This window comes from Manis pentadactyla, chromosome 4 (assembly GCF_030020395.1).
Source record: "Manis pentadactyla isolate mManPen7 chromosome 4, mManPen7.hap1, whole genome shotgun sequence".
Classification (NCBI taxonomy): Eukaryota; Metazoa; Chordata; class Mammalia; order Pholidota; family Manidae; genus Manis; species Manis pentadactyla.
The window spans coordinates 11,816,199-11,833,299 of NC_080022.1; the positions used below are offsets into that span (position 1 = coordinate 11,816,199).

Sequence of the window (17,101 nt, forward strand, 5' to 3'; positions counted from 1 at the left end):
GAACAGCTTCAGTGGTTCCCAGGTGTGAAGGAGGTGAGGCTGGAGCCCTGTGCTCTGAGAGCTGAGTGGACGGGTGAAAACCAGGCACAGAAGCTGAGGTTCTTAAGTGTTTATTGGCTTACCAGGCTACAAAAGCAAAATCCAGCAGGGTCCCTGCTCAGTGACCTATCAGTCTGCAAGCCTTGAACAGCAGCCCAGAGTCAGGACTCTGCAGGTTCAGTGGATTCGAGCCAGCACAGAGCTGAGCCACTTTCGGCTGTCAGAGCTGTATTCCCTAGGGCGAGAGGTGGGGGAGAGAAGGATATAGGTCTTCATAGTTGCACTGCCCTGACCAGGTTTCCTCATTCCTAATGGATAGTGTCTAACCTCATGGAATAATGGCCCCTGCATGAGAAAGGCAGGTTAGTGCTGGTCTGAGAGGGACAAACTATGCACCACCGAGTCTTGGGCACAGGAAGGCGTAAGTAACCCTGGCTTAGGTACGGTCTACTTGGTACACAGGCCTTCAACAAAGGTGAGTCTCCTTCCCCTTCCTCCATCCCCCTTTTCCTCCCTGGAGGAGCAGTCTCCCAGGCATCATTTCCGGAAGGGTGAATTCCCGTCTGGTTAGGCCAGGACATCAGAAGGAAAGAGGTGGGTGGGCACAGGCTGGAGCCCTGCCCTGGCACCCACCCGCTTCCTTGAGATCGTGACGGGAAGAAGAGGCTATGGATGTCCGGGCCCAGGCCTCTGGGAGTGCACTGATCCAGCACGTAGTGGCTGCCCTTCTAACGGCAGACTGTCTTCTTGTCCAGCCGTGGGCAGAGCAGGATGCAGGGTACCTGGGTGTAGGGGCTCTGCAGGTTGGTAGCTGGCAAGGGAGGAGGAGGCAGGAAAGGGGAATTCTTCAGAGCATACCTGGCCTTGGGAGGCAGGCAGACCCAGGTGAAATCCTTGCTTTGCTACATAATGAGCTGACTGGGTTTGGGCAAGGCACTTAACCTCTCTTGAGTCTCTGTAAGCTGGAAATGGTAGTGGTACCCCCCTCACAGAACTGCTTTTGAGGATTAAAGAGACAATACATGCAAAGCACTCAGTTGAATGTTGAGCATAGCATTAAGATTAATAACAGCTTAAAAAGGAATGGGTATCTTTGTGATAGGTCCCAGCAAAGTCTGGTAGACACACTTACACTGAAAATCTAGCCCATCACTTGGCACATAGTAGGAGTCTGACAGGTCTAACTGCTAACAGGGAGGCAGCCTTGCCCAGTGAATAGGGCACAGGTTTTAGAGTCAGACCTAGGTATAAACTCCCCTTTCTGACACAGGCTAGCTCTGGGGCCTTCCGTAAGTTGCTTAAACTTCCTTGATGTGTTTCTCTGTCTGTAAAATGGCGTAAATACATGATAATGAGAATGAAATTCCAGTGCATCTTCAAAAGGTCTAGCATACTGACCCCTGTGGGTGCTCAATAAATGATGAGCTGGGAGTGCTAATCATTCTCCCTTCTCAGTCCAGGCTCTTGGGAGCAATCTCTGCTCAGGACTTGGCACAGGGAAGAAGAGTCCATGCAGAAGGACTTTGTCAAAGAGAGCTGGAGGTGGGGTAGTGACTACCAGCCCACTGACATGCACACAGTTAAGCCCAAAGTAGGAAACTGTCCCTCTGCTCCTGAGTCTTGCTGCATAGGGCCAGGGAAAGAAGCCAGGTGGGCAGGAGAGCAGGACTCCCACAATGCCCAGGGCCCTCACCGCGGTTCTGCTGCTTCCGCCGGCTCAGGACCCTGAGGATCCTTCGTCTGGGACTTCCAAGGTGTCTGCCTCCTGGGGGTTGTAGGGAAGCTTCTTTGGGGACCGCCACCGGCCTATGGCGATTCCATCTCTCAGGCCTTACCGGTGCCTTCCTTCATTTTCCTATGGTAATACCTGGGGAGGCAGTGCCCACCCAGTTCAGCCTGGCCATGTTTAGTTCACCCTCCACCTTTCTCACTCTTCCTGAGCCCCTGTTCCGTCAGGCCAGCTTTGGAACAGGGATACAAGTCTAGGAATTAGGAGACCTGGGTTTTAGATCTGGGTTTTAGTCCCGGCTCTGCCATTAACTTCCTGTGACCTCTGGCAAGTCACTGCTCCTGTATTGGGTCTTAGTCACCCCTGTGTATAATAGGGGGAGTGGTTATCTCGTACCCTGTCACTCCTAGACACTTCTCTGAACTTCAGGTTTTTCCTGGGTAAAACAGATCAAACAGTCCATGTGTTACAGGGTTAAATAACAAGACCCATTAAGCACTCAGCAAATTGGTCCATGGAAAGAGTTTGGTTAATGTTACCTGTGATTTCTATTCCTGATACTTTTACTTAGATGTGCAAGTGCTCTGTAAGTCAGCTCTGTGAGTAACGCCTGCTCATCTTCCAGATTTCAGTTTAAGGACCATGTTCACCAGAAAGCCCTCTGTCCTTAGATTGACTAGCCTCCTGCTGAGGGTGCCCTAAGAACCTGTACTTAGCCCATTATAACCCACAACCCACTTTGTTTTCTTAATACTACTTGCCTTTCTCCCACTTGACTGCAGCACCATTCATTCATTCAATAAATATTTATTGAGTCTTTACTGCATACCTGCCCCTCAGATCTAAGTGCTTGGAAAAGAGAGGTGCAGGACATACTCATAAAAGTTCCCTGTATTGTAGTCTCTCAGCCCCTCTTAATTTGGCCACTGCTGCAGCAACTTTCACACAGGCTGTGACCAGCTTTTCACAGGGATAACTGACAGGGTCTCACCTAAGGCCTGAGCCCTTGCTTCTTGCCCTGAAACTTCTGACACATGAAATCCAGAAATTCAGGGGAATTAAACACCTGTGGGGGCCACTTTGACCAAAGGAGCCAGCAGTTGAGTTATACAGTCTTCTCTTTCTGACATATTTCTGAGCCACCATTCATAGTTTCAGAAGGTCCTGTGGGGGATTGACTCAACTGGCTCCTCATCTGTTCATGTACCTTCCTTCACTCCTCCCTGGAATCACTTTTCTAGATCATAGGCACAGACCTACTGGGAGAGTCACCGTGAACAAATAAAATACAATACCATGTCAGTACTGATGGGTGCTCTGAGGGGAAGTAAAGTGGGTAGGGAGTAGTGATGGTGGGATATTTTGCTCACAGTGGTCAGCAAAAGCCTCAGACGGGATGACATTTGAGCAGAATGAAGGGAGGCAGCAAGTCACATGGATATCTGAAGGAAGAGTTTCAGGAAGAGGGCCAGGAGGTGGGAAAGCTTAACAGCAAGAAGGCTAGAGGAGCTTAGCTTTGTGTGCGAGAGGGGAAGATACGGGAAGTGAGAGCAGGGCCAGACCACCGAGGGCTTTGTAGGTAGTGGTGAGGGTTGGGCATATTACTCAAGAGTGTTGGGAAACCTTTACAGCTTAAGCTGATGGTCTGGTCAGGCTTCTGTCTATCCCAGGGGGCCTGGAATTTGGGGTTTTAAAAGGTTTCACCCAGAGAGCATAGAAAATAAATACTAGAGCCCTCACATGGAAAGTGGATTTAGAACCCTGTGTAAAACTAGGACCTGAAAAGACAGCATGCTGAGAAAAAAGATGGACTAGAAAATAACTTCACACCACAGGAGCCAAAAGGACATGAGCAGAGTGCACACAACTTCCTTGGTCACAGTTTTAAAGGAAATTACTGCTGTCCACTTCCTTTCTTTCCCCTTCCTGTGGACTTTGAATTCAGGTGTGTTGCTGGTAAGTTGGCTTAGGACTGACCTAGGGAATGGTGGAACAACAAGGTGGAAAGAAACTGGGTGTTTGGGCAACCTTGTCTTCCTGCCTGCTTCCTCTGGACTATCAGTATAAGAGATGAATAAACTATCTTGTTTGAACTGTTGGGGTCTATTCCTTAACTATTACACCAACCTAGAATTCTGTACCCAGCTAAACTATTCAGTAAATGTGAGGATAGAATAAACACCTTCACAGACATACAAAAGCTAAAAAATTTTACCCTCCCAGCACCCTTTCTCAAGAAGCTATTAGAGGACATGTTCTTCCAAAATGAAAGCATAAACCAAAAAGGAAAAGATAACACATACAGAAAACAGGAGCCAACTAACAGAGGAGAGAGGCAAAGGCAAAGGAACATGGTGAAGAGAGATACCACACTGGCAGTGCAGCTTCCCTAAAGAACAACCAGTTTTGATTGCATCACTGAGGCTTAAAAGACAGAAATTTTAAGGGCTAGCATTACTATACCATTGTTGAATTGCTGCCTTTCTAACCCAAAAAAGCTACTGGGGAAAAATGCTCCCATTTTTTTTTTTTAAAGCAAACCAAATAAACCAAGAAAGAGTAAGCAGACCAAAAAACAGTAAAACATGTAATCCAGCAAAAGAGAATCCTAATCAGGGAAAGGGAGAAAAACTAGGATGACAACAGACTTCCAAGATGACAGACCTACAACGAGACTAAAAATAAATTAACCCTGAAACACAAAGTATGGAATAATTTAGAATGTGCCTCCCAGAAAAAGAAATGTGCAGAAGGTGCAGGAACTATCAATGAGTACCAAAAAAACAATCATCAACTTCAGGAAATAAAAAAAAAAGAAATTAGTATACTAAAATGTTCAGCTATGAATAATTACATACCTACATAGAAACCCCAAACACATAGTCAAAAGTAATATATTGGAATGGGTTGGGGAGGCTGAGGGGACAGTGTATCAGACAGCTAAACCCTTACAATAATAAGATAGGAATAAACACAACAAAATATTGTACATTCATATTACTTAAAAGTAAGGATGGATTCAAAAGTGTTTGCCTTTGGAAGATGACTTTAAGGAGTGAGGAGCATGGTGAAGAGGGAGATGTGGAACTGTGTTTATTATGAACCCCTTTGGGCTTTTTGGCTTTTAAATCTGTGTCCACTTACTACTTTGATTACACTTTTTAAATTAAGGTATTGATACACACTCTTATGAAGGTTTCACATGAAAAACAATGTGCTTACTACATTCACCCATATTATCGAGTCCCCCCCATACCCCATTGCAGTCACTGTCCATCAGCATAGTAAAATGCCACAGAGTCACTGCTTGTCTTCTATGTGCTACACTTCCCATGAGCGCCCCCACACACACCATGTGTACTAATCATAATACCCCTCAATCCTTCTCCCTCCCACCCCACCCATCCTCCCCCACCCCTCCCCTTTGGTAATCGCTAGTCCCTTCTTGGAGTTTGTGAGTCTGCTGTTCTTTTATTTCTTCAGTTATGCTTCGTTGTTATACTCCACAAATGAGGGGAATCCTTTGGCACTTGTCTTTCTCCACCTGGCTTATTTCACTGAGCATAATGTCCTCCAGCTCCATCCATGTTGTTGCAAATGGTAGGATTTGTTTCTTTCTTATGGCTGAATAGTGTTCCATTGTGTATATGTACCACACCTTCTTCATCCATTCATCTACTGATGGACACTTAGGTTGCTACTTTGATTAAAATTTTTTTTAATTAAAGGATAAAGTTACGTCAGTTGACTATTAACCAAAAAGAAATCAGCATAGCCATATTAAGGTTTTTAAAATAAGACCTTAAGACAAAAACGTTACTAGTGACACAAGTGATTACTATATATTAGTAAAGTGTTCAATTCACCAGGAAATGCAAAATTCTAAACAAAATAAAAAATACAAGGTAAATGGACAATTTATCAATCACAGAAGTGATAACAAATAACTATTGAACTCAGCCATTGTAGCACCAAAGAATCCACAGATAATATGTAAGTGAGTGGGTTTGGCTGTGTTCTAATCAAATTTTATAAAAACATAGTATGTGCTCTTAGAATAACAACTGAATTAGAAATGAATAACTATGTTAATAATCAAAATATTTGGAGATTATACTACACACTTCTAAATAACCATGTTATGGCAAATAATATTAAAGAATATTTTGAACCAAGAAATGGCAAATAATATTAAAGAATATTTTGAACTTAATGAAAATGAATATACAAGGTTTTTAAATGTATGAGAGCTAAAACAATACTTGGGATGAAATTTAGTTTGAATAGTTATATCAAAAAAGAAGAAAGGTCTTAAATTGATTGGCTGACTTCAACCCTAAAACAGAAGAGCAAATTAGGCCCAAAGTAGAAGGAAACCAACAAACTAGAAAATGGATTAGAAAAATAATAGAGAAAAATCACTTGAGCCAAAGATGAAAGGATCAATAAATTATATCAACCTCTAGACATCAAGAAAAAAAGAGAAGACACAAATTATGAATATCAAGAATGAACAAGGGGACATCATTACAGATCTTACAAATATCAAGAGGAAAATAAAAGAATATGAACAACATTATGCCAACAAATTCAACTGAAAGTAGAAACATTTCTTGAAAAACACAAATTACCAAAAATACTCAAGAAGAGAAAGCCAAGATAGCTTTATATTTATTAAAGACATTGTATTTATAATTAAAACCTTCCCAGAAAGAAAACAAGATTCCAGTGGTTTCATTGTGAGTTCTCAAACCTTTAGGGGAGAATGAATACCAAGATTTCATAAACTCTTTCAGAACATGAAAACACTTAACTCATTTAATGCGGTTATCATTATACTGATCGGAAAACTAGACATTACGAGAAAAGTAAACTATGGGCCAATATCCCTTGGGAAGATGCAAAAACTCTTAGCAAAATTAATCCAGCAATATGTAAAGAGAATAATTCAAGTGAAGTTTTTCCAAGGAATACAAAGTTGGTTTACATGGGTAAATCAATCAGTTTTATCTACTATAGTAACAGAAGAGAAAAACCTTGGACCACTCAAGATGCAGAAAAGGCATTTGACAAAATTTAACTCCATTCATTCTAAAAACTCTCAGCAAACTAGAAATAGAAAGGAACTTCATCAACATGATAAAAGCATCTACAAAAATCCTATAGCTAAAATCATATTTACTGGTGAAAGATTGCCTCCCCCATAATCAGGAACAAGGAAAAAATGTTTGCTGCCATCACTTTAATTTCACTGAAGTTCTTAGCCAGTGCAATAGGCAAGAGAAAGGAATAGAAGGCAAACAATTTGGAAGGGAAGAAGTAAAACTTTTTTTTAAATTAAGGTATCATTGATATACAATCTTATGTTTCACATGAGCAACATGTGGTTACGACATTCACCCATATTATCAAGTCCCCCCCTCACACCCCATTGCAGTCACTGTCCATCGGCATAGTAAGATGCTATAGTCATTAAAATGCAACTGTTTTTATTCACAAAAGACATAACTGTGTTTGTAAAAATCTTAAGAAATTAATTTTTAAAACTACTAGCACTAAAAAGTAAATTTAGCAAGGTCACAGGATACAACAATAAATTGGTACTTCTATATGCTAGCTATGAACAATTAGAAAATGAAAAATATCTTTAATAGCAGAAAATATGAAATACTTAGGAACATACTTAACAAAATATATACAAGACCTGTATCTTGAAAACTATGAAATTCTGCTGAAATTAGAAATCTAAATAAGAGCTATACCATGTTCATAAATTAGTAGACTATTATTAAGTCCACCATTATTAAGATATCATTTCTCCCAAAATGAACATATAAAGTCAATGCAATCCCAACAAAATACCAGAAAGCTTTTTAATGGAAATTGACAAACTGATTCTAAAATGCATAAAGAAATACAAAGGGCCTAGAATTGAATAAGATCTAGAACTCTTTTTTTTTTTTTTAATCAAAGTTGGAGGACCTACTCTACCTGATTTCAAAAGTTACTGTAAAACTCTAGTAATCAAGACCTGTGTGGTATTGGTAGAAAGACAGAGAAGAGAATAGAGTCCAGAAATTAACTCGTGTAAATGGTAAATTAATTTGGGGGGGGCTTTTTATTTATAGCATATTTCTTATGTAAGATTTTTTGAAATAGACTTTATTTTTTTAGAGTAGTTTCAGATTCACAGAAAATTGAGTGGAAATACAGAGAATTCCCATATACCCCTTGTCCTCCACCCTCTGCTCTGCCCAGAGAGTCCCACATAATCAACATGCCCAACCAGAGTGGTACATTTGTTACAACTGGTGAACCTACATTAACATATTATTATCACCCAGAGCACATAGTTTATATTAGGGTTCACTCTTAGTGTTCATTCTATGAGTTTTCATGAATGTAAAATGACATGCATCCACCATTGCAGTATCCATACAGAGTAGTTTCATTGATCTAAAACTTTGTGCACCTATTCATCCCTTCCTGAACTTTTTACTGTCTCCCTTGTTTTGTCTTTTCCAGAATGTCATATAGTTGGAATTATATACAGTATGCAGCCTTTTAAGATTGGCTTCTTTCACTTAGTAATACGGATTGAAGTTTCCTCTCTGTCTTTTCATAGCCTGGTAGCTCTTTTCTTTTTAGTGCTGAATAATATCCCATTGTATAGATGTATCACAGTTTATCCATTCACCTACTGAAGGACATCTTGGTTTCTTCCAGGTTTTAGCAATTATGAATAAAGCTGCTATATATATCTCTGTGCAAGTTACTGTGTAGACTAAATTCTCAGTTCATTTGGGTAAATAACCAAGGAGCACAGCTGCTGAATCATAGGGTAAGAGTCTATTTAGTTTTATAAGAAACCACCAAACTGTCTTCCTAAGGGGTTGTACCATTTTACATTCCCACCAGCAATGAAATGAGAGTTTCTGTTTTTCTACATCCTTGCCAACATTTGATGATTATCAGTGTTTTGGATTTTCACCATTCTAATAGGTGTGTGGTGGTATCTCACTGTTTCAATTTGCAATTCCCCAGTGACACATGATGTTGAACATCTTTTCATATTCTTGTTTGTCATCCATTTATCTTCTTTAGTGAGGTGTCTTGTTTAGGTCCTTTGCTTATTTTTTTTTATCAGGTTGTTCATTTTCTTATTGTTTTATTTTAAAATTCTTTTGTATATTTTGGATAACAGTCCTTATCAGATATACCTTTTGCAAAATATTTCCTCCCACTGTGTGGCTTGTCTTCTTCTACTGATATTTGACTTTTTGTACTGACCTTTGCACTGAGGCTGCAAAAACAATAGTGGGTAAAACTGGTCCTTAGCATAAATCAAGGAAGTGGTACCAAATTGTACTCAGAGTCATGGTATCCTTCTGTGCAAGGCCAGTCACACTAACAGTATAAACAAAAATCCTTTGTGAAACTAAAAATTATTAATTTATTTAAATACTGACACTTGAGTTCTCATCTCTTTAATACACTAGCAATATTCTTTAAAATCCTTCAGCTGCATAATAAGGTACAATGGTTGGCTTGAGGAAAAGCATTTGTGCAACTGAGTTGTGAGCTAAACTGCTCACTTTTTTCTTATGAAGGAGTTCAGGACATGCCATTACAAAATATGCTGCTTGGGCATATTGATTATTTTGAGTTAAAGGCACTTGAAACACGGCAGATGCAAGAAGGACACTCTGACCATCCTTGTTCTTTCTAAAAGCAGGAGATAAAATTCCTGTGAAAGGTTCCAGGGGAATGAAACATTCTTATCACCAGAGATGAGGTGTCAGGCCAAGAGAACTCTGTACAAACAGACCTTGTTAAAATAACTCCTATCTTCCTTTTAGTCTGCCCATATCTTTTAGTTACCTTTCCACAATTGTTACTCTTTCTTTGACCCGGTATGTAAGCACTTAGGCCTAGTCACTTCTTTGGCACTTCATTTTTCTTGTTATGTACATGTAAATAAAATTCATATGCATTTCCCTTGCTAATTTGTCTTATGTCAGTCCCAGCTGTATACCCTAACAGCAGAAACGTTCATCTCCGTAGTTTCTGATGACCAGGACGAGACAGCAGTGGCTGGAACACTGCCATTCTGGGGGCTACCGCTGGGATCCCGGGACCTGACTAACCAGCAGAAGGTAAGAATTCTTACTCTGTCAGTCTCCCTAATCTCTCTAGTGCCTGGTCGAGAGAGGAAGATAAAAAGCTTCTTGTCCCTTCCTTTCAAATTGAGATTGGCAGGAGAAAACTATTTGTAAGAATTCGTTCTTTGGCTTGTGATTCTTGTGAATTTGGTTTTGGTTATCGATTGGTTATTAATCCTTTCCCTCTCAGGGATCGCTATTACTTTCCTGTTTGTCTCATCTTGTGTACTGAGACCTTAGCTTGGCTTTCTGCCTGCCGGAGTGTGCAAGCTGCCAGGCCTGGCCCAACCGCCAGGCTGGGAGCTCTGAGAATATGCAGATGGCCTGCAGAGACATGGGCGGCACTCGGTTTGCGGCTAGCATCCTATGGACTGTTACCAACCCTCCAGGGAGTGATCTAAGTCTTTCTGTCTTTGGGAATGGCTTTCGATCTTGGGAGGGCTGCCTATTTTAGAACCTCTTTGAAGATGCCTTTTACATCCATGGTTAAGTCATAAAAGACTTATTAGTTTTGGTTTGAGTCACTTGAAAAGGTACACCTTTGGTTTTAAGGGGAAAAAAAGGAGTTCAGTATTGACACGAGAATTTACTGTTTGTACCAGCTGGAACCTGATAATAAGATATTTGAAAGAATGTTTTTTAAGGAGCTCTATGGTTAGAAGTTCGCCTCTTATTTAGAGCCTGAAGGGAATTATTTTTAAGGCCTTCTTTCCTAAGCTAAAGTGGTACTGTGTACTCAGGGGGAAAGAAAACATTCTAAAGCCTTTGTGGAATGATTTATTAAAACATTCCAAAACCACAGCTCTAAATCTAGAACATAGAAATCTTTCTTTCCATCTTAGTTGGAAATATCCTCCCTGATATAAAGAAGCAAGTTCAAGATAATGTAATTGGATAGGCAAGTCACCCCATTCAGGCTGTGACCCAGTTCTGTGAGAAATTAAAAACAGTGTTCTTGTTTCTCAAAGCAAGTCTCTACAAAAACAGAAATGTGGTTGTATAGGAGAAATACAAAGCCCACCCATCCTTCTTGCCAATCCCCAAATATTCCTTATTCTTCTGAAGACACTTTTTGATGCTGTAAAAGGTCAGGACATTGGACACAAAACTGTCCTGCATTTAAGAAAAATAGGCCATGTGGAAACAAACTGGGAAATGAAAAATCTTAACTCTCCTCCACAAATATTAGTAAAATGCTTTAGCCTTCTGAGCCCCTTACGTTAACTTGTTCCATATGCCAGAAATATAATTTGGATCCAACTATCTTTTCATAGACTAATGAATTTTGTTTATTGTACCTATTTCATGGCTAAGATTATAAAATGCAACTGTAAGATTCTACATCTGTCTGTATGTTTATGTGTTTCTATATATGTATGTAATATTTTTCTACCTGTGGAAGGTATTGCTAAAATTAACTTATAAAAGAGCTCTATTTAATTGTCCTGAACAAAAAATATAAGCACTTAATTAAGACTAGTCAAAGAAGTTTATCTTATCTCCACTAAAGTGTTTAAGATTATAATACTATAAATGAAAACTAAGAACAAGATGTGCAATAAAAGTAAATTGCTTGATGTATGTCAAGCATGACAGTAAAAAAAATTTTTTTTAAAGGGGAGAGAACTATATGTTTAACTTTTTAGGTTCTTTCCGTCTGTGATTTTTGATACTTGTCTCTTTTGTCAACAATAAAAATAACCTAAGCTATTTACTATCTCACAAAATTTACATGAGTAAGCATAATTGTTAAAAACAAGTAAATTAACACTCCCCAACTTCAAGCTCTATTACAAAGCCACAGTAATCAAAACAATTTGGTATTGGCACAAGAACAGACCCATAGACCAATGGAACAGAATAAAGACCCCAGATAGAAACCCAAGCAAATATGGTCAATTAATATACGATAAAGGAGCCCTGGATATACAATGGGAAAATAACAGCCTCTTCAACAACTGGTGTTGGCAAAACTGGACAGCTACATGTAAGAGAATGAAATTGGATATTGTCTAACTCCATACACAAAAGTAAATTCAAAGTGGATCAAAGACCTGAATGTAAGTCATGAAACCATAAAACTCTTAGAAGAAAACATAGGCAAAAATCTCTTGAATACAAACATGGGCAACTTTTTCCTGAACACAGCTCTTTGGGCTAGGGAAACAAAAGCAAAAATGAACAAATGGGACTACATCAAACTAAAAAGCTTCTGTACAGCAAAGGACACCATCAGTAGACAAAAAAGGCATCCTACAGTATGGGAGAATATATTCGTAAAATGACATATCCAATAAGGGGTTAACATCCAAAATGTATAAAGAACTCACATGCCTCAACACCCAAAAAGCAAATGACCTGACTAAAAAATGGGCAAAGGATCTCAACAGACACTTCTCCAAAAAATAAATTCAGATGGCCAACAGGCCCATGAAAAGATGCTCCACATCACTAATTATCAGAGAAATGCAAATTAAAACTACAATGAGATATCACCTCACACCAGTTAGGATGGCCAACATCCAAAAGACAAGGAACAACAAATGCTGGTGAGGATGTGGAGAAAGGGGAACCCTCCTACACTGCTGGTGGGAATGTAAATTAGTTCAACCATTGTGGAAAGCAATATGGGTGTTCCTCAAAAAACTAAAAATAGAAATACCATTTGACCCAGGAATTCCACTCCTAGGAATTGACCCAAAAAAAACAAGATCCCAGATTCAAAAAGACATATGCATGCCTGTGTTTACCACAGTACTATTTACAATAGCCAAGATATGGAGGCAACCTAGGTGTCCATCAGTAGATGAATGGATAAAGAAGATGTAGTATATATACACAATGGAATACTATTCAGCCATAAGAAACAAATCCTACCATCTGCAACAACATGGATGGAGCTAGAGGGTATTATTCTCAGTGAAATAAGCCAGGTGGAGAAAGACAAGTACCAAATGATTTCCCTCATTTGTGGAGTATAACAACAAAGCAAAACTGAAGTAACAAAATAGCAGGAGACTTACAGACTCCAAGAAGAGACTAGCAGTTACCAAAAGGAAGAGGGTGAGTGGGTGGGGAGGGAGGGAGGGAGAAAGGGATGAAGGGGCATTATGATTAGCACACATAATGTAGGGGGACCATGGGGAAGACGGTATGGCACAGAGAAGACAAGTAATGACTCTATAGCATCTGACTGCACTGATGGACAGTGACTGCAATGGGGTGTGTTGGGGGGGACTTGATGATGGGGTGAATGTAACCACAATGTTGCTCATGTGGGACCTTCATAAGATTGTATATCAGTGATACCTTAATTAAAAAAATGTAAGTAAATCTAAGAGGGATAAAAGTTTATAAATAACCTTTTCAATAATAATTATGTTTTTAATATTTCTGCTTAAAAATAGTTTACAAAATCTCTTTGGTAACTTGAAATTTTATTATACTAAGTTAAATGATAGATATTAAATATCTGGATCAGTTCTGAAATAAGATAAAGCACTGAAATGTTAATCATTAAACATAAGTTTATCTACTTTGGCTTCTTAATTTTTGTTAACAGAAAGACTAAAGATATTTGTGTCTGTTAGTAAACATGTTCTTTGCTACATTAAAAAAAATCATACTATGAGAAAGTATATTCTCTAGAAATTATGAAATGGTGTATTCATGAATTTACTAATCTCTACAAGATACTAATATATGACAGATCATAATTGCTTACTTCCTGATTTTCACTGAAAATTAAGGTTGCTAAAAGTTAAAAATTATAATTCATATAAATGAATAAGACTACTAAAAATAATAAGGGCAGGAAACCCTCTGCAAACAAAGTATGCAAGGAAAATGAGATGTATTTGTAGTAAGAGAAGGCTTGAGATATGAAAAACATGTTCTTGTTAAAATAAAGTGATTTTGTCCTAGTGTTAAGAGTATTTAAGGGTTGTTTCAAAATAAAAAAGTGGAAAAGAAAGAACAAAAAAAAATAAAAGGGAATAGTAAGTCAGAGGGAGTGAGAAAGAGACAGGGAGAGAAAGAAATCTTGTATGGTCAGGCTGGTTCAAATTAGACTTTTGTAAGCATTTTATGAGGCTTTAATATCAATAGTGTGCTTATATAAAACTTAATTTGATTTTCTTTCTGAGTTAAAAGGAGAAATTTGGTTCCAAGCCGGAAGGGGTGGAAGATGGCAGCGTGAGTAGAGCAGCGGAAATCTCCTCCCAAAACAACATATATCTATGAAAATATAACAAAGACAACCCTTCCTAGAATAAAGACCAGAGGACAGAGGACAATATCCAGACCACATCTGCACCTGAGAGAACCCAGCGCCTCGCGAAGGGGGTAAGATACAAGCCCCGGCCCCGCGGGAGCCGAGCACCCTCCCCCCAGCTCCCGGCGGGAGAAGAGCAGGCAGAGCGGGAGGGAGACGGAGCCCAGGACTGCCGAACACCCAGCCCCAGCCATCCGGGCCAGAGTGCAGACACAGTGCATGCCCAGGGGGCCCTGGATGCTAGGGAAACAGGGCAGCAAGACCGGTGAGCGGGTACCAGAGGCCTGGCGCCAGAGGACATAAGAAAAGCGCGCGACCATTTTTTTTTTTTTTTTTTGCTTTTTTGGTGTTTTGTTTTGGCGAGCGCTTTTTGGAAGTCTTAAAAGGATAGGGACCCCAATACTAGGGAAACAGGGCAGCAAGAACAGTGAGCGGGCACTGGTGGCCTGGCGCAGGAGGACACCAGAAAAGCAAGCGCCCATTTTTTTTTTTCTGTTTTGTTTTGGCGAGCGCTTTTTGGTAGTCTTAAAGGGATAGGGACCCCAATACTAGGGAAACAGGGCAGCAAGACCGGTGAGCAGAGGCCTGAGGCTGGCACTGGAGAATAAAGAAAAACGAGCGACCACCTTTTTTTTTTTTAATTAAAAAAAATTTTTTTTTTTTTTTGTGGTTGTTCTTTTGTTTTGGAGGGTGCTTTTTGGAAGTCTTAAAGGGGCAGGGCGGGTCACTTAATCCAGAGGTAGGGAATCCGGGGATCTCTGGGCACCCTAACCCCTGGGCTGCAGGGAGCAGGGAGGCCCCTTACGGAGATAAATAGCCTCCCAGCCGCTCCTGCTCCAACGCGACTCCATCATTTTGGAGCAGCTGCCGGAGCCAGGCCACGCCCACAGCAACGGCGGAGATTAACTCCATAGCAGCCGGGCAGGAAGCAGAAGCCCTGTCTGCGCGCAGCTGCGCAGCACAAGCCACTAGAGGCCGCTGTTCTCCCAGGAGAGGAGGGCCACAAACCAACAAGAAGGGAAGTCCTTCCAGCCGTCACTCGTCCCAGCTCTGCAAACTATTCCTAATACCATGAAAAGGCAAAGCTACAGGCCGACAAAGATCACAGAGACAACACCAGAGAAGGAGACAGACCTAACCAGTCTTCCTGAAAAAGAATTCAAAATAAGAATCATAAACATGCTGACAGAGATGCAGAGAAATACGCAAGAGAAATGGGATGAAGTCCGGAGGGAGATCACAGATGCCAGAAAGGAGATTACAGAAATGAAACAAACTGTGGAAGGGTTTATAAGCAGAATGGATAGAATGCAAGAGGCCATTGATGGAATTGAAATCAGAGAACAGGAACGCATAGAAGCTGACATAGAGAGAGACAAAAGGATCTCCAGGAATGAAACAATATTAAGAGAACTGTGTGACCAATCCAAAAGGAACGATATCCGTATTATAGGGGTTCCAGAAGAAGAAGAGAGAGGAAAAGAGATGGAAAGTATCTTAGAAGAAATAATTGCTGAAAACTTCCCCAAACTGGGGGAGGAAATAATCAAACAGACCACGGAAATACACAGAACCCCCAACAGAAAGGATCCAAGGAGGACAACACCAAGACACATAATAATTAAAATGGCAAAGATCAAGGACAAGGAAAGAGTTTTAAAGGCAGCTAGAGAGAAAAAGGTCACCTATAAAGGGAAACCCATCAGGCTAACATCAGATTTCTCGACAGAAACCCTACAGGCCAGAAGAGAATGGCATGATATATTTAATACAATGAAACAGAAGGGCCTTGAACCAAGGATACTGTATCCAGCACGACTATCATTCAAATATGACGGTGGGATTAAACAATTCCCAGACAAACAAAAGCTGAGGGAATTTGCTTTCCACAAACCACCTCTACAGAACATCTTACAGGGACTGCTCTAGACGGGAGCACTCCTAGAAAGAGCACAGCACAAAACACCCAACATATGAAGAATCGAGGAGGAGGAACAAGAAGGGAGAGAAGAAAAGAATCTCCAGACAGTGTATATAACAGCTCAATAAGCGAGCTAAGTTAGGCAGTAAGATACTAAAGAGGCTAACCTTGAACATTTGGTAACCACGAATTTAAAGCCTGCAATGGCAATAAGTACATATCTTTCAATAGTCACCCTAAATGTTAATGGGTTGAATGCACCAATCAAAAGACACAGAGTAACAGAATGGATAAAAAAGCAAGACCCATCTATATGCTGCTTACAAGAAACTCACCTCAAACCCAAAGACATGTACAGACTAAAAGTCAAGGGATGGAAAAACATATTTCAAGCAAACAACAGTGAGAAGAAAGCAGGGGTTGCAGTACTAATATCAGACAAAATAGACTTCAAAACAAAGAAAATAACAAGAGATAAAGAAGGACACTACATAATGATAAAGGGCTCAGTCAAACAAGAGGATATAACCATTCTAAATATATATGCACCCAACACAGGAGCACCAGCATATGTGAAACAAATACTAACAGAACTAAAGGGGGATATAGACTGCAATGCATTCATTCTAGGAGACTTCAACACACCACTCACCCCAAAGGATAGATCCACCGGGCAGAAAATAAGTAAGGACACGGAAGCACTGAACAACACAGTAGAGCAGATGGACCTAATAGACATCTATAGAACTCTACATCCAAAAGCAGGGGGATATACATTCTTCTCAAGTGCACATGGAATATTCTCCAGAATAGACCACATACTAGGCCACAAAAAGAGCCTCAGAAAATTCCAAAAGATTGAAATCCTACCAATCAACTTTTCAGACCACAAAGGCATAAAACTAGAAATAAACTGTACAAAGAAAGCAAAGAGGCTCACAAACACATGGAGGCTTAACAACACGCTCCTAAATAAT

General features: G+C 40.1%; 1 protein-coding gene across 1 annotated transcript in view; it reads right to left on the minus strand.

Moving 5' to 3' along the window:
- Positions 1–216: 216 nt before the first annotated feature.
- The window catches only part of SPATA21 (spermatogenesis associated 21), a 44,042-nt gene continuing 27,157 nt past the window's right edge, over positions 217–17,101 (minus strand). Inside the window, 5 exon segments of the mRNA XM_057501926.1 lie at positions 217–274; positions 673–850; positions 1,733–1,780; positions 1,783–1,854; positions 1,857–1,906. Coding sequence (XP_057357909.1) covers positions 217–274; positions 673–850; positions 1,733–1,780; positions 1,783–1,854; positions 1,857–1,906 — 406 coding nt within the window.